Below are 16,457 nucleotides of genomic sequence, written 5' to 3'. Positions count from 1 at the left end.
ACAAGAATTTTGTAATAAACTGGTGTGTAGAAAGAATACATGATTTAGTTGCAAACTTAGATTTTTTTTCTCATTTTTCCTCTTATATATTTTCTTCTAGACTTCTCTAGAATTTTTTTTCAGTTCCACAAATCAAGTTGATTGTTGATATCTACCATGGTATCAGAGCAGGTCCAACTATCATCGATCCAAATTTCAAGTATCACTACAATTGTAATCAAAGTATGCTGAAGAGGTGATCAGAAGATGTTGAAATTTCGAGAAATCCTTAAAAATTCGTCAATTGTCAAGTTCTTTTATTTCTTTCTTTAATTTACTAGAATTTTTTAGTGATAAGGGTTGATTCTTCTTCCAAATCTTCAATTTCTCTTTTGGAAGATCACTTTTCACCTTATTTTGTTCATCACACCGAACATCATGGTTCAATGGTGATAAATCCCAAATTATCGATCGAGAATTATAACTCTTGAAGTCATTCATTTCTTTTGGCACTTCCCATTCGTAACAAAACTAGTTTTTTTTATGGCACTAGTACACAACCAAAGCCTAACAACGAGATTTTTGTGGCTTGGAGTTGGTGTAAAAACTTAATTATTTCCTAGTTGATAGAGTCTTTGACTCCAGAATCAATCTTCACAGTATTATACATGAATACAATACATCAAATTTAAGAAGCTTTGAAGAAAATGTTTAACCAACCAGATGATACTCGTATTTGCAATATGCAATATCCATTATGTAATGTCACTTAAGGAACTAGATCAATCAATTCTTACTTTTCAAACTAAGCTTTTTGTGGGAAGAATTACGCAACCACAGACCTTTGTCTTATTGTGAATGTGGAGGATGTAAGCAAAATTGTTGTAAGAAGTTTACTGATTTGTATCATAAGGATTGAGTTTTCCGTTTTCTTAATGGATTGAATAGCTCATATGCAACACTAAGGTCTCAACTTTTATTGTTTAAGACATTTCCCACCTTGAATAAAGCTTATAATTTAGTACTTCGTGACGAATCTCAGAGGTCTTTGTTAATGCAATCTCAACCATTAATAGAAGCTTTTGCTATAGTTGCTGTTTCAGACAATAAAAAGAAAGCTACTGGTAATCTGGTTTGTGGACATTGTGGAAAGAAAGGTCACACCAAGGATAAGTGTTACATGCTTGTGGGTTTTCTTGAAAACTTCAAGTTCTCTAAGTCTAAGGGTAATTTCAGGAAAAATGTAGTAGCAGTTAACAATGTTGTTATTAATGCTTTAGAGGATCAAGATGATGAAAATGTTGCTGGTCCTGTTTCACAAATTTCTCTTACAAAAGGTCAATTTCAAACTTTAATGGCAATGATTATTGCACATGAAGGACAAACAAGTGAGAATGAGCCACCTACATTCAGTCAACACAATAATAAGCCCTTTTTTGTGAACTTTACTCTTATAGGTATGGTTTCCAATCTAACGTGTTTATCTGCTATTAATTCTATTTTACATTCATATAAATTGTTACTTAAAAATGACACTTGGATAGTAGATGCAGGAGTCACTAATCATATAGCTTTTTCTTTGCATCTGTTCAAGTCTTATAAACCAGTTAAGAATTTGTTTATTCATATGTCTAACAAAACTAAGTGTCGTAACGTGCGGGTCCGGGAACCCAACCGCCAGACGTGGTGTGAAAACTCACTAAAAACTAGGAGTCGCCACCAATCTTTTTTACTAGGTGCGATTGGTCACCTATTGACTCAATTCTAATCGATGAAGCCTTAAATTAATTTTAAGCCCACCGAAAAGAACCTTAAACTGGTTTACGGTTTTTTAGATCTAGGCTCGGGAGTACTGTTACGCCCGGGGAAGGATTAACACCCCCAGAACGCCCATTCCATGAACGGTACCATTTTTAGATTATCCTATTAGGCTTTAATTTTTAATTTCACTATATTTTCTTAGTTATTATTCTCTTATTTTATCTTTTATTTGATCTAAAATAGAATGCAAATGGGAGGCAAGATAAGATGCATGGCGTGAGATAAAAATGTCGGACGAATAACCTTTTATTGAGGACGTTTTCCCGAATCCGCCTATCGTACTGGTGGGATCCAAGGTGTTCTCTCACTTAGGGAATTATTCGAGAAATTCGCCATCACAAACTTGACGAATAAATCCCGTCATAGGGGTCATCGTACGTTTTTTTTTAAATAATATTTTCGTGCATAATGAACCTAATTTGGGCAAAAGCCTTTTATTAAAGATGTTTCTCGAGCCCTCCCATCATACTGGTGGGACCCGAGGACATCTTTTCACTTAGGGAATTTTTCAAGAAATACCCGCTTTCGCAAGATCCTTAGAAGGTCCCATCATCGGAGCTTAAACTCGAAAACAGAAATATTTATATGCAATGATATGCATGATGCAACATATATATGCTGGGCTAATGCAATTATCTATTTTGTTATTGTTATTTTTATTATTTAATTTTTATTTTTATTTTATTTTATTCTTTATTATCATATTTTCTTTTTTATTTCTAATTATTATTTTTTATACCTTACATTTTTTATTCTAAATTACTCTTATATTTTACTTTTATAATTAGATAAATTGTTTATGATTCCATGAGTTGTTGTCTTAGATTTTTTATTTATTTATTTAATGTCATGTATATTGCATTTTCACAAATTAATTATTTACTATATACTCGAATTATTATTATTATTTTTATCATGATTTTTTATTGTTATTTATTTATTATTTTTATTGAGTAATTTTTGTATAGTCAAATTCTTTATTTATTAAAAACTTCAGAATCTTGAAATTGAGACCCTCCTATCATACTGGTGGAGCCTTGATTCGGATTTCGAGTCTAGGGAACATAAGCTCGGGATTGCAACTTCTCGCGTCCCGACCGATCATCCCATCATCGACATTGATTATTCACTATTCCTATGGTTAATATTATGACGTCTTAAAATTCACTTTTTATAAGACCAATTCTAATACCTATTCAATTATAATCATTTAATTAGCTCAACTATACATATATTTTTTTATATTTAACATAAAATGTTTCTTTTATATTTTATATTTGCTAAATATATTTTTATAATCTAATGTATAAGCATATTTTACAAACTCTTCTCTTTTTTATACATATATTCCTTTTTATCCAAGAATACTCCACCAATATTCCAATAATTCCCTACTTACCTTAATTTAATCTAAATATTTTTTTAACCTATCATCTATTTCATTAATTTATTTTTTTTATATTTTCCTATCTATCCCAATCCCTTTTTTAGATTCTTTAGTCATTGTTATTTTTATTTATTTTTTTATACCTATACATTTTCATATTTTCTATTTCCAATAATTTCCCTTCCTAATATGTTTTAAAATTCGTACTACAACATTAATATATTTTATTTCTACTATTTTACCATCATTAACACAAAGCTACATTAAAAATATTTTCTAATTATAAAAAAACAATCAATACAAATACCACATAATAAACCAATAAATTAAGAATTTAAATCTTACCCAAGGTTTAGGCCCAATCCAGTCCAAGATGCCTCAGACTGGCGGAAAGCCCATGAGCTTGCCCCAAATATTCAGCTTCTCTGAGTCAAAACGATGCCGTTTCGAAAGCCTCTGAGCCACCAAATCCTACCTCCTCAAAACGACGCCGTTTTACCCCTACCTGCCCTAGTATATAATCCTTCTTTTTTTACTTTTCCCTATTTTTCTTCACTTGTTTCTCTCTCTAACGTAGGATTCTCTCTTCTCACTCTAAAAATTTCACTTCTCTTCTCTCCTCTCTCCCTCACTAGCCCCGGGTTCCTCAACTCTCTCTCTCTCTCTTTTTCCTTTGCCGACCTTTATGCTCTTTCACCGATCTCTTCGCCGTTCGACGTCGCCCCCAGCAACTCTTTCTCGACGTTGGCTCACAAGACCCCTTACCCTAAACTCCTCTAATCGACGACAGGGAACTCCTACCCTTATCGAACGACGTCGATTCCAAAGCTCCTTCTTTACCAGCAGCAAAACCCCAAAATCTCTCTTTCAACCGGCGATAAAAAAAAGGTCTCCCTTACCAGATTTGAAACACCCAAAACTAAGATCCGACTCCCCCAATCAGCAGTACTAAAACCCCATCCAAAGTTTCCCTTAAAACGAGCTATCAATCCTCCTTTCTCATTTTATTTTTTTGATTTGATTTTTTTTATTTGGATTGTGGTATTTTTTCGGTTGCTAGAAGGTTGCTAGGGATTTTTGGTTGCTGGTTGCTAGGATTTTCTAGGTTTGCAAGTTGCTTAGGGATTTTTCTAGGGTTTTTTGGTTTGCAGGTCGTGGCTTGTTGCTGGTTGTTTGATTGCCGATTTTCTCTTTTGCTTGCAAGTTTCGAGCCTCCTCCGGATGGGTGCTACAGTGCCCCTTTTATACTGGGTTAAAGGGGGCACGCTCCCACTACCCTGCCAGACGCGAATTTTTCTCGTCGGGCAGGGTGAAGGTGGCCCTTGGCAGGGTGCGGACGCACCCTGCCAGTCGTACCTCTCCTTTCCCCCTCATCTCCTTTTTTTTTTAATTATTTATATATGTTTTATATTTTATATTTATATATTTATTTTTTATTTTATTATTATTATTATTATTTTTTAGTGTCTACACTAAGGCCATTGTTACTCATGTTGTAACAATACAACTATCCAATAATTTGATTCTTGATGCTGTGCTTTTGGTACCTTCCTTCAATTTCAATTTGCTATCAGTGAATCAATTTACAAAGCAAAAGAACATATCCTTATTTTTATTGATATTCATTGCTTTATCCGAGAAACCAGTTCATGGATAGTGACTGGTCATGCTAAAGCCATAGTTGGCTTGTATATCTTGCAGAAAGAATTGAATGCCCAATTATCAGCATAGTTCACTGAAGTTTTACTTTCCGTTTTACCAAATAAGTTTTCCGATGTTTCTTCACATTCACAAAATGTTTGTTCAATGCCTTTGAAGTTTGTAAATACTTGTACAACTTTGAATAATTATTTTAATATATGGCACTTTAGGTCGTGTATCTACACAAATGTTGAAGATGATTCATGACACTTGTATTGATGTGAATTTCAAGGAAAGTTTTCAATGCAATCTTTGTTCTTAGGCAAAACAAAAGAGATTTTCTTTTCCTTTACATGTTATAAATACAACATTACCTTTTGAATTAATTCATGTTGATATTTAGGAGCGTTATTCAACTTTTACTTTAAGAGGACTTCATTATTTTTTAACCATAGTTGATGACTTTACTAGATATACATAGATATATCTAATGAGAGTAAAGTCCGATGTTGGTACCATTTTACCTACTTTTTGCAAAATGGTAATTAATCATTTTGATAAACATGTCAAATGCATAAAGGCTAAAAATGGATATGAATTTAATTTGACATATTTTTTTTCAAAAAATGGCATTGTGCATCATTTTACATGTGTAGATACACTCCAGTAAAATGGTATGATAAAAGGAAAAATCAACATCTTATTAACATAGCTAAAGCACTTCTTTTTCAAGCTTCATTACCTATTTCTTTTTAGGGAGATGTTATCCTTACTGCTACTTATATTGTGAATAGGATTCCTTCTCCCATTCTAAAAAATAAAACACCATTTCAAATTTTGTTTCAAAAACCACCTTATTCTCATTTTCAAGTATTTGGATCCTTGTGTTTTGCTTATATCTTGTCTCATAACGAGAAGAAATTTGAACCTCGAGCTAAATGTTGTATTTTTCTTGGTTATCCTATGAGTGTCAAAGGTTATACGCTTTTTTATCTTACAACTCATAAGTGTTTTATTTCCAAGGATGTTATTTTTCATGAGAATAGTTTTCCCTTTCACAAATCAAATACTATACATGCTTCTTTTGATTTTCATCATTTTGTTTTACCACAACCCTCTTATTTTATACTCGATTGAAATGCTCTTTCTTCTCATTTACATACTACTTCAACTACTGCACCAACACCTTCAATTCAAATTGATTAAGAACCTATTTTACCTATTGTTGAACCTGTTTCACCTGAATCAAACTTTAATATCACAAATCAAGACACTGATTCACTAGGGCAGAACTAGAGCATTTTTAAAAGGGGAGCTAAATAGAAAGAGACATTAAACAGTTAAAAAGAACTTTATATATAATTCAATTATCACTCATCTAAAAAATTAAATAAAATTCAAAGACGTTAGACATACAAAAAAATACACATTAACAGTAACGATGATATCAGTTATATATATATATATGACTGAATGGAACTATAAAAGAAGTCTCTATCACTCTTTGTGCACAATAATGGAAGAAAAAATAATTTTTAAATTCAAATGAATTGCCTCGTTATTTTGTGTATTTTAGCTCTTCTCTTATTTTCTATTTGCCTTCTAAATTGCTAATTAACATATTGGATTATTGAGTTGAACTATTTAGATATAATATATTATGATAGGATGTTAGGTTAGACTTTTAAAATATAATATGTTATGATAGGTTTAGATTTATATTAAAACTTAATGGGTTTGGATTAATAGACTCACTTTTTTTAAAAAAAAATTTGATAGGCTAAACATATTAGTTTAGAACTTATTTGCTTAGTTTAACTAGCAATATGCTAACCATAATGACTCTAATTTTATAAAACAGTTTGAAGATTAAAACTAATTATTAAATAAAAACTTATTTTGAGAGTCATTAAAAATATATATAATAAATAAAATTGTATTAAAAAAAATACAATTATTTCATTCTATCAAATTGTATGTATATCCTTGTTACTTAAAGTTTGCAACATACATGTTAGAATACATTGGTTTTTCTAAATAAAAAAATGATATATTGATAAAATTCTAAGTAACAGTATAACATTACAACTTATATTTGAAAATTATATAATAATATATTTATTTTTAAAGATTAAAATCATAGAAAATAAAATTCACATAACAGAAAAAGGAAAAATATAACAAATAGAAGATAGAATCCACATATGACATAATAAAAAAGAAAGAAAAAGAATATGATTGATGGTTTGTAAATATTTGTGAAAGAAAATTTATAGAGATTTAAAACATATGAGTAAATAGAATAGCAAGAAAGAAATAAATAAATACAAATAATAATATAAATTAAAAGAAAAAATAAAAAAAATAAAATTGAGTCAAGCATATGAAACTATTTTCTTATTCTTTATTTGTATTAATTATTAAATAAAAAATTATTTTGGAGGGCATTAAGAAAATTTACAAAAGAATTAAAAAAATTTATATAGTATGTAAAATTTTTTTAAAATTTTGGTCCCTCCCATCCCATAAGGAGGCTCTGCCCCTGCTGATTCATTTCATTCACAATCTAACCCTAGTACTTCACATATATCTCCTAGGAGAAGTACTAGATTAAAGAAACCACCAAAATATCTTGAATCTTATCGATGTCCATCATTAAATTCATTAGTTACCGTTTATCCTATTCATCATTACTTGTTTGCTAACCAATTATCTTCTAGTCATAAAGCTTTTACAATAGCCTTAAACCACATCTCAAAACCACAGTTTTTCTCCCAAGCTATTTAGTATGATAAGTGGATCATTGCTACGAATGATGAATTAGATGCTTTAAAGGAGAATAATACTTAGATAGTAGAAACAGTGTCTTTTGACTTTAAGGCCATAGGCTGGAAATGGGTTTATAAAGTCAAGGGCAAAGCTGATAGAAGTTTTGACAGATTTAATGCTAGATTGGTGGCAGAGGGGTACAACCAGAGAGAAGGTTTTGATTATCAAGACACATTTAGTCCTGTGCCCAAACAAGCTGCCGTAATAGTTTTCTTTGCGTTAGTTGTTGCAAACGGTTGGTTGTTATCCCAATTGGATATTAACAATGCATTTCTTAATAGTGACTTATTCTTACTTGAAGATGTTTACATGGAAATTCCTTAAGGTTATGACCTTAAGAGGGAGTATCCACCATCAGGTTTTAAGTTTGTTTCCAAGTTACAGAAGTCGTTGTACGGCCTTCAATAGGCTTCTCAACAGTGGAATGCCGAGTTCACAGAGACATTGGTGCAATTTAATTTCATACAATCGAAATCAGATTATTTTCTTTTTACAAAAAGAACCAAAGAAGGAGAATTTGTAACATTACTTGTATACGTTGATGATATTATGGTGGCCAGCTCTTTTGCTGCTGTTGAAACTGAAACAAAGCAGTTTTTGTGATCAAAGTTTAAGTTGATAGAACTTGGAAAGCCAAAGTATTTTCTTGGGGATAGAAATAGCTAGATCAAACAAAGGGATTCTATTGTGTCAAAGAAAAAATGCTTTGGATTTGATTGAAGAACATGGACTATTGGGAGCCAAACTTACATCCACACCGATTTACTACAATCACAAAATAACCAGTACAGAAGATTCTGACTTGCTGGAAAATAGTTCAATGAATAGACAATTGGTGGGAAAACTAATGTATTTGACATTTAATGGGCTCGACATTGTATATGCAATACAAATTTTATCTCAGTTCATGGAAAGGCCCAGAAATGTACATCTACAAGCTACTTATAGAGTTTTGAAGTATTTAAAGTGGACATTAGGACAAGGTATACTTCTCTCATCTGCACTTAATATGCAGTTAAAGGTATATTGTGACAGTGATTGGGTAGGATGCCCTATGACAAGGAAGTCAATAACATGGTTTGTAATTTTTCTTGGTAACTCTTTAATGAGTTGGAAATCCTAGAAGCAGACTATTGTGGCTAAGAGTTCAACAGAGGCTAAATACATAGCTATGTCTACTACTAGTAGAGAAATCATTTGGCTTTTATTCTTGTTAAAAGACTTTGGCTTTGAACATACAGATACTGTGGGGATGATTTGTGTGATAATCAGTCAGCATTAAGTATATGTAAAAACCCTGTTTTCCATGAAAGAACTAAGCATATTGATGGAGACTGTCACTTAGTTAGAGAAAAGGTTATTGCTAGTTTGATTAAACCAAGGCATGTGTAGACTATAATGCAGATAGCAGATCTCTTCACAATGGCATTATTGCTTGGGCAATTTCAATTTTTGCTTAACAAGATGTGTATTCTGAACATACATACACATCTTGAGGGGGGTGTAAAGAAGCCATGAAAGAAAGGAATTACAAAGGAAAAGAAAAGATAGATTTCAAGTGAGAAGTATTGTACTTTAACTTAATTAGTTAGATTATAGTTAGCAATATCAACTATAGTTGGATACTTTTGTTATTTCTGTTAGTTGGATAACCATTGTGGTTAGGAACACATATAAATATATACAAGAATTCTGTAATAAAATGATGTGTAAAAAGATTACATAATTCAATTACAAACTCAGATTCTTTTTCTGATTTTTCCTCTTATATATTTTCTTCTCAGCTTCTCTAAAGTCTTTTTCAGTTCCACAAATCAAGTTGAATGTTGATATCTATCATCCTGTTCAGAGATAATTTTAATACATTGATGCAGATATTTCCAATTTGGAAAACCCACCACCTCAGGACAAGGAACAGGGCTCCCCAACCTTTTCCCTTCCTTTCTTTTAACATTTTATCCAAACCCTCTCCCCACATTTCTCCAAATCTAAACGTATTGTAAAGGAAATTCCCTGTTCATGCAACCTTATACAACAATATGAACTTTTCACAATTATACATTTCATCCACTTGAATCAATTACAAATGTTTTCACTTTAGGAGCGACCCTATTGTTGGAAAAAAGTGCAAGATGCTAGGAAGGGGAAATCAATGTACCCCTAAGTTTGTATATTCTTTAGAAAAATCATTTTCTAAAGCCTAAGTAGCAAGTCCAAGTTTTAGATTTGAATTCCTAAGTATTATTAATGATTCCAAATGTCGGGCATGCCCACTTCAGATAAGTAGCTCTCCGAACATCCTTCTCCAAAGCTTGGTGATTCCTTCACGTTAAGATAGCTATCCAGCTTGGTAAGATGATTCAGCACAGCTTTTATCACCTTTTGGTCACAAGGGAAAGAGTCTAAACAAGCATTCATCGGTATTTGTCCAAGTGCTGGTTGGGTTTTGGCAGGTAAGCTTGGTTCCATGTAGGTGGTGTTTGTGAAAAACGGGTTGGTTTGGCTTTGGGAGAAAGTGGAGAAGCAGGGCACCTGTTTATACTCATCTAAAGTTGGTTCACTTTGGTCAAAAGTGATGTAAGAATCCATCAATGGTGGAAGAGGTGAAGAGCCCGTGTCATCATAACAGCTTCCCATGCTCCTAGGCTTGGCGGTGATTTCTGTGTTTTTGTGGAACACTCGACATAAAACCCAGTCTTCCTGTATCATCAAGTAGACATAAAATAAAATAAAAGATTTAGTTGATTTTATATACACAATATAAAAACTGCCGAAAGGACAAGTATCAAATTAAAGAAATGAGTCGGCTTGTGGCATATTTAAAAAATTCTTAATACGTAGGGGATAGATGACAAATGTGGTTTTGGCTATGGATAACAGAAAATCATACAGAGATCTGACTTTGACATATTTTTATGATCAATGGTTTTATACTGCAACATGCCCCAAGATCCAGGCAGAATCTTCGGGACTTGAAAATGATTGTTTCATTGAAAGTATTTTTTACTCAGAAAAATTAGATTCGTATCCCTCTGAAGGAGATATATATATGTTAATACCTTGAGAGTAGAAAGCTTGGGAGGGGCAAGGGGTCCTTCAAGCCTGAATTCATGCATGACCCAATCAGTTTTTCTTCCTTTGGGAGCCCTACCTTGGTAAAACACCAAGGTTTTCCTCATCCCAACAAGGGTACCTTTGCTAAGGACAGCCCTATCTTTCCCTGTGGCCTTCCAATACCCAGATGCTGTTGCCCTATTTGTTCTCAATCCAGTAGCATACTTCCGATCTCTTTGACTGTAGAAGTACCATTCTTTGCCTCCCACTCGAGCTGTTTCTGCCATTAACATTTTCCACAATAAATATATTGTTAGGTATATATCAATACGAATTATTAACAATCCTTAAGAAGCAAAGTCAATATCCAAAGTTTTAGTCTTATTTGAAACAGTAGACTTTGATTTTCATGTTTCACATGGTTAGGAAATATATGTATCAAATTCTTGAATGACTTCATGCTTTGATTTTCATTTGCAAAAACAATATAATATGCTTGGTCATCACTTCTTAATAGTTTTATTATTGTTATAGGGTTTGAATAATTTCACTGAAATGGATAATTTTGAAGTTGAATTATAAAAGATATCAAGTCTGAATTATAGTTGGTTGCACCTAAAAAAGAAAAAGAAAAGGTCATTATCCCTTTTGGTTAAGTTGGAATATACCCAAATAAGAAGTGAATATGTATCCAAACCCTAATAATTCCAACTCCTATTATGCATTTTTCTAGTAATTAATTTTTCAATTGGATTGCTGGAAACAATTTTCCTGGTATGTGATTTTTTGGGTTATATTTGAAAAATTGGAATAAATAATTATAATATATTCGTGTATAAAATCCAAAACAAAATTTAAAAAAAAAAAATTGATGGTGACGTGGAAACAATTGTCAAGGCCAATTAGGGTCAGATCAAATACGTGGCAGTCCAAATTTATGAGCAGCAAAAATGGGGTTTGTTTACTTAGCAAGGCTTAAAATAGGTGACCCAATCAAATAATTTTGCAGTTGAGAGGTCAATTTCTGTCTCTTGATGGAGAATTATTGAAGATGATAATGGTAATTTGCCCAAAGGACAAAAAAGGGTTGCTTTGCTTACACGTGTCCTATGTGTAAAAATGCAGAAATAATATTATTTTTTTTTAAAAAAAAAAAAAAAGGAAGGAGAGTTTGAGCTTGCATAGTTGATGAGATGGAGACAAGGGTGAAGGGCCTATTGGGATTTGGTGAGAACAAATGAAGTAATCCAATTCCTTGAAAAACCTAATTAGTAATAAGGGAGATGAATAACTTTTGAGGCTTTTTCATTGTTATTATCTCAATCACTGTCACAGCTTTTGCTTGGGACAATGCCAAGACTGTCAATTTCATTCAAAAGCTATAGAATATGAAATTCTTGGATAAACATATTCCAAAAAAAAAAATAATAATAATAATTTCAAGATATTAATTAATTTAGAACTAATTATTCATGACCTTTCAAAACAGCTCATTATGAATTGGATATATATATATATATATATATATATATATACACACACACCGATTATAAGTTAATTTATCTCCATATTAATTGGATATTACAAGATAATTTAATTAGTATCTAAATTAAAACAATAAATAAGAACCCTCCTTTTTAATTTGGTTTTTCACTTTTTTGGATAGGAAGTCTCTCTTTGCTATAAGATCATATTATGAAGATAATAATTATTAGTTATAAGATATATATAGATTTTAGTTTGTATTATTGGAAAAACATTATAATTACTATAGTATATATAAGAAACTACACCAACAAAATACTAGTCCTAACTACAGGCTAGTTTTTGTAAGTGATGGTAATTCTAGCAAGTCACTAATATGCTTTGACTAACTAACATAAATGCAGTAAATATAGAAAATGCCAATAATAATAATAATAATAAATATCTTTCAATAATATCTACTTCATTACTATAACTAACATGACCTTTTATTTCTTTTTTTCTAGAGAATTATGGTCCAAATTAAACATTTTCCTACCACAAAAATGGAGAAGAAGTACATCATCTTCAGCACATATACATATATATATATATATCCATTTATAGCCGGTCCAGTTGCTATCACCTCACCCCCCCCCCCCCCCCCCCCCCCCCACCTAATTAATTAAGCAAAGAAACTAAGCTGAAAATAGCATCCCCTCTCTCTTCTCTGTCTCCTTCCTTAGGAGACATAGCTAATGCAGGTAAAGCCACCAAGCTTAAACGTCATCTAAAAACTCCATGAACAAATTAAAATATGTATAATAAACTCACCAGGAATATCCCATGGCTCGCACTTGTTAAGGTCAACTTCGATCATGAGTTGCAAGGCATCAGTTGAAGTAGCCACCTTCCTCATCAAATAATCACAAACAAGCTCTTCATCTCGAGGATGGAACCTGAACCCTGGTGGCAGCTTGGCCTCTACCAAGCTTATGTTACTCATTTTTTGGGTTCAGGAGAGGGAACTCAGAAAGAAAGGACCTTGGAGGGTGGCAAAAGTGAGGTATTGAAAAGAAAAAGTCTCTTCCAGTTAAGGAGAAGGCAAGGGTGTGGGAGAATAAATAAAGGGGAGGACGGATGGGATGATTAATCAGAGAGAGAGAGAGAGGGCTTTAAAGTCAACTTGGTAAAATGGCTCCTAATGCATAGCTGTTATTTAGGTGATTAAGACCTTTGCACCAATTGTATTTGTTGGCAACCTGCTGATGTGTGCGTGGTTGTAACCCCACATAGGCATATACACTTCCCTTCCTCATTTCTCTTTAAAATTCTAAATATTCTCAAGACAAAGTTGGCCCTAACCAATACTAAAGGGAAATCTATAAAACAGTTTAAGAGAGTTTCGTAGATAAAGAGATATGACTGTAGAGTAAGAGTCAAGAGCAACAGTTTCAAAAAATCCTCAGAACATTCAAATAAATCTTTCTTTTTTCAAAAGTTGTAATTCATTAAAGGGCCAGTGGCCAATAAAATAACAGAGGAGGTTTTGTTGTCTTTATGCAGCACTGGCGGCATAATGAATTCAAACCCCTGCGCAATACTCTACAGAAAAATACTCTGTTTGTATTTTTATTTTAAGTCAAATAATTTTTATAATTAATAGTTGATTAGTTATAATTAGTTAAAATGACATTTGTTATTTTGTATCACATGATATTGATGTAACATACTGACATGTTATAATGAAAGATAACGTGATACAGTGACATGGTCATATGACATTTTTCACTTCTTCATATCAGATTACGTGAATATGAAATAACAAATGACATTTTTACTTATTATAATTAATCAACTGTTAATTAATAAGGATTTATTTTACTCAAAATAAAAATATAAAATTAAATTAAATGTAATGAAATGTAATAACTTTTTTGAATAGTTTAGAGATTTTTTCAAATATTACATCTATTTGTATAGCTACGTTATATATATATATATATACTATTTCTCCTTTGGAATTTGACTATTAAAAGGGTATTTCAAATAATATCATCTCCATTTTTTTGCAACTAACATGATTAATTAAAAGAATCAAGGTTTCTCTTATATCCTTTTCTTTCGTTAAGTTTTCAACTACTAATTATTTTTCAAGTTTCATCCCCTTTATAAGATTTAAAGATATTTTCTAATGAAAAAAGCATTTATATTAGAAATTTGTATTTAGAATTCAACTACTCCCTCCGTTCTGTTTTCTTTGTCTCTTACTAACTTTTTGGGTCAAATATATTCAATTTGCAATAAAGAGACAAACAATATGGGATTGGAGGGAATAATAGCTTTAATATGCTCAAGTGGAACCATAAAAATTGGAACAACTTCTAGTGTACACACACCCCTGTAATCCCTTAATACTTGCACTATAAGTTGTGCTTTACCTAATTTTCAATAACCTATGATTTTCAATGATATTTTATTCTTAATTTGTTGGTAAATTTTGTTCTCCCAAATTCAATGGAGGCTGCTAGATTTATGTTTTTATTTGGTCAAATTTTGAATTTGGTTCTTCTAGTTTTTTTTTATATAGAGATGGATATTAAAATTCTACTCTTAAGCAGGAAAATCATGCATCAACCAATAAGCAAAATGTTCGAGTGTAGATTCCTCTATTATTTCAATACGATAATTTTAATTTCTTTACCTCAATTTAAATAAATTTAATCCTGATAATTTTTTTTATTGAAATAGACTTAAGTGCAATTGATAGTAATATTAGCATTTTGTTATTAATTTGGATGACTTGATATTTTGATGATAATATAGTATGACTTGATGGATTAATTTTTATATCATATAGCACATATCAATTTAAAAAAAAGCATATTTTATTTTTATTTAATAATGATTAATATTTTTTAAATTCTAAGAAAATTTTTATATTTTATATTAAAAAAGGATTTTTGTTGCTAATATGTGCCGCGTTGTCAAAACAAATCAGGATGGCATCCAAAGTCATTAACAAAATGGCAAGTGGCAGAAATTAATAATAAATTGTTATAGAATATTCTTAAATTAACTTTTTTTAAAAAAGTAGAGAATTAAATTTATTAAAATTAGAGTAGAAAGACTAAAACTATGAAATTAATAGTAAAAATATAAAATTCAAATTTCAACCTTTTTGTAGTTTTTTTTCTTTAATTTTAATTTTAATGTGTTAATATTAAAATATTTTAAATAATTTAATAAAAATATAATTTAAACAAATCAAGTTTGAACACACTTAATAACTTTTCCCATATTAATCGTGTATGACTTCATCGGCTTAACACTACCTCAACTCAAAGGGACATCAAATCAAAAGATTTTTGTAATAGATTCAATAGCTACCATTTCAACAATTTTTGGTACCAAAAAGTCACTCATCAGCAAACGTGTCCAATTTTCACATTTTGACCTAAGATTTGGTCCGCCGACTTTTGCAGTGAGATAATGATTGGTTCCTTGTTAACAATCTCTTTTTAATGTCACGGATCTCAAATCAGTAATACATAAAATAATTTTTGAGTTTACATTGAAAACGTAAACTCGTGACATTAACATCAACTTTGCGACGCGACGCAATGCTAATGCAACTTTAATTTCTTAATTGCACAAACACGACACTAGGTTTCAACATGCGACTTGGTCCATCAACCCTAGTCATGACTTATGAGAGATGCTACCTCCCTTGTCAAGAAATTGTACACTCTAGATTCGTTTGAAAGGCTCAAAATAATGTATGATATGATAAAGAGTTTATCAGTCTTTTATGCAAATTGCAATTTCGTTTAGCTTTTCATTCATAAAAGAGGCAGAATCCATGAATACGAATGACTCAGCTTAGGAATAAAAACCAAATCATTGAAATTTTTAACAACTATTCATTCTCTCGAAGTTTAATTAAAAGCCCAAGATTAAGGATTTTTCTCTGAACAAAATTTCAAGTGTTAATTGGAATGTCCCCGTCGGGACACAAATAAACAAATATAACTATTCAACAATTAAAAACAAAAACGTGAACAATTTACATACGTAATTATACCCTCCATTAAAACCACAAAATTTCACTTGATATAATTAATGCAAAAAAGAAAGGTTTCCACAAAATATCGTTTTAACTTTAGCTTTGGGCTATAGCGAAAGAAGTCGATGTATGAATGGTCAAAGATTGAAGAAGCAGAAGGAAGGAGGTAAATGACGCAATGGAAGTTCAGAAGATCGTAAATACTGTGAAAGGAAC

The 16,457-nt window shown here is 31.4% G+C and overlaps 1 protein-coding gene across 2 annotated transcripts; it reads right to left on the bottom strand.

The window, feature by feature from the left end:
* Positions 1-9,684: 9,684 nt before the first annotated feature.
* NAC1 (NAC domain containing protein 1) lies at positions 9,685-13,317 on the bottom strand. Of its 2 annotated transcripts, none has more exons than XM_088808444.1 (3): positions 13,010-13,317; positions 10,717-10,985; positions 9,685-10,357 (listed from the first exon to the last, which is right to left on the bottom strand). In XM_088808444.1, the coding sequence occupies exons 1-3, from the start codon at positions 13,179-13,181 to the stop codon at positions 9,902-9,904; spliced, it is 897 nt and encodes a 298-aa protein (XP_088664570.1). In that variant the 5' UTR covers positions 13,182-13,317; the 3' UTR covers positions 9,685-9,901. The 2 variants fall into 2 exon arrangements, with proteins under 2 accessions (XP_088664570.1, XP_007022298.2); XM_007022236.3 differs by having other exon boundaries at positions 10,717-10,991; positions 13,010-13,315.
* Between the last annotated feature and the right edge of the window lie 3,140 nt (positions 13,318-16,457).

Source organism: Theobroma cacao, chromosome 7 (genome assembly GCF_053813885.1).
Source record: "Theobroma cacao isolate CCN51 chromosome 7, ASM5381388v1, whole genome shotgun sequence".
Taxonomy (NCBI): Eukaryota; Viridiplantae; Streptophyta; class Magnoliopsida; order Malvales; family Malvaceae; genus Theobroma; species Theobroma cacao.
Note: the sequence above shows the minus strand (reverse complement) of the source record. Positions and strands in the feature narration are given on the sequence as shown.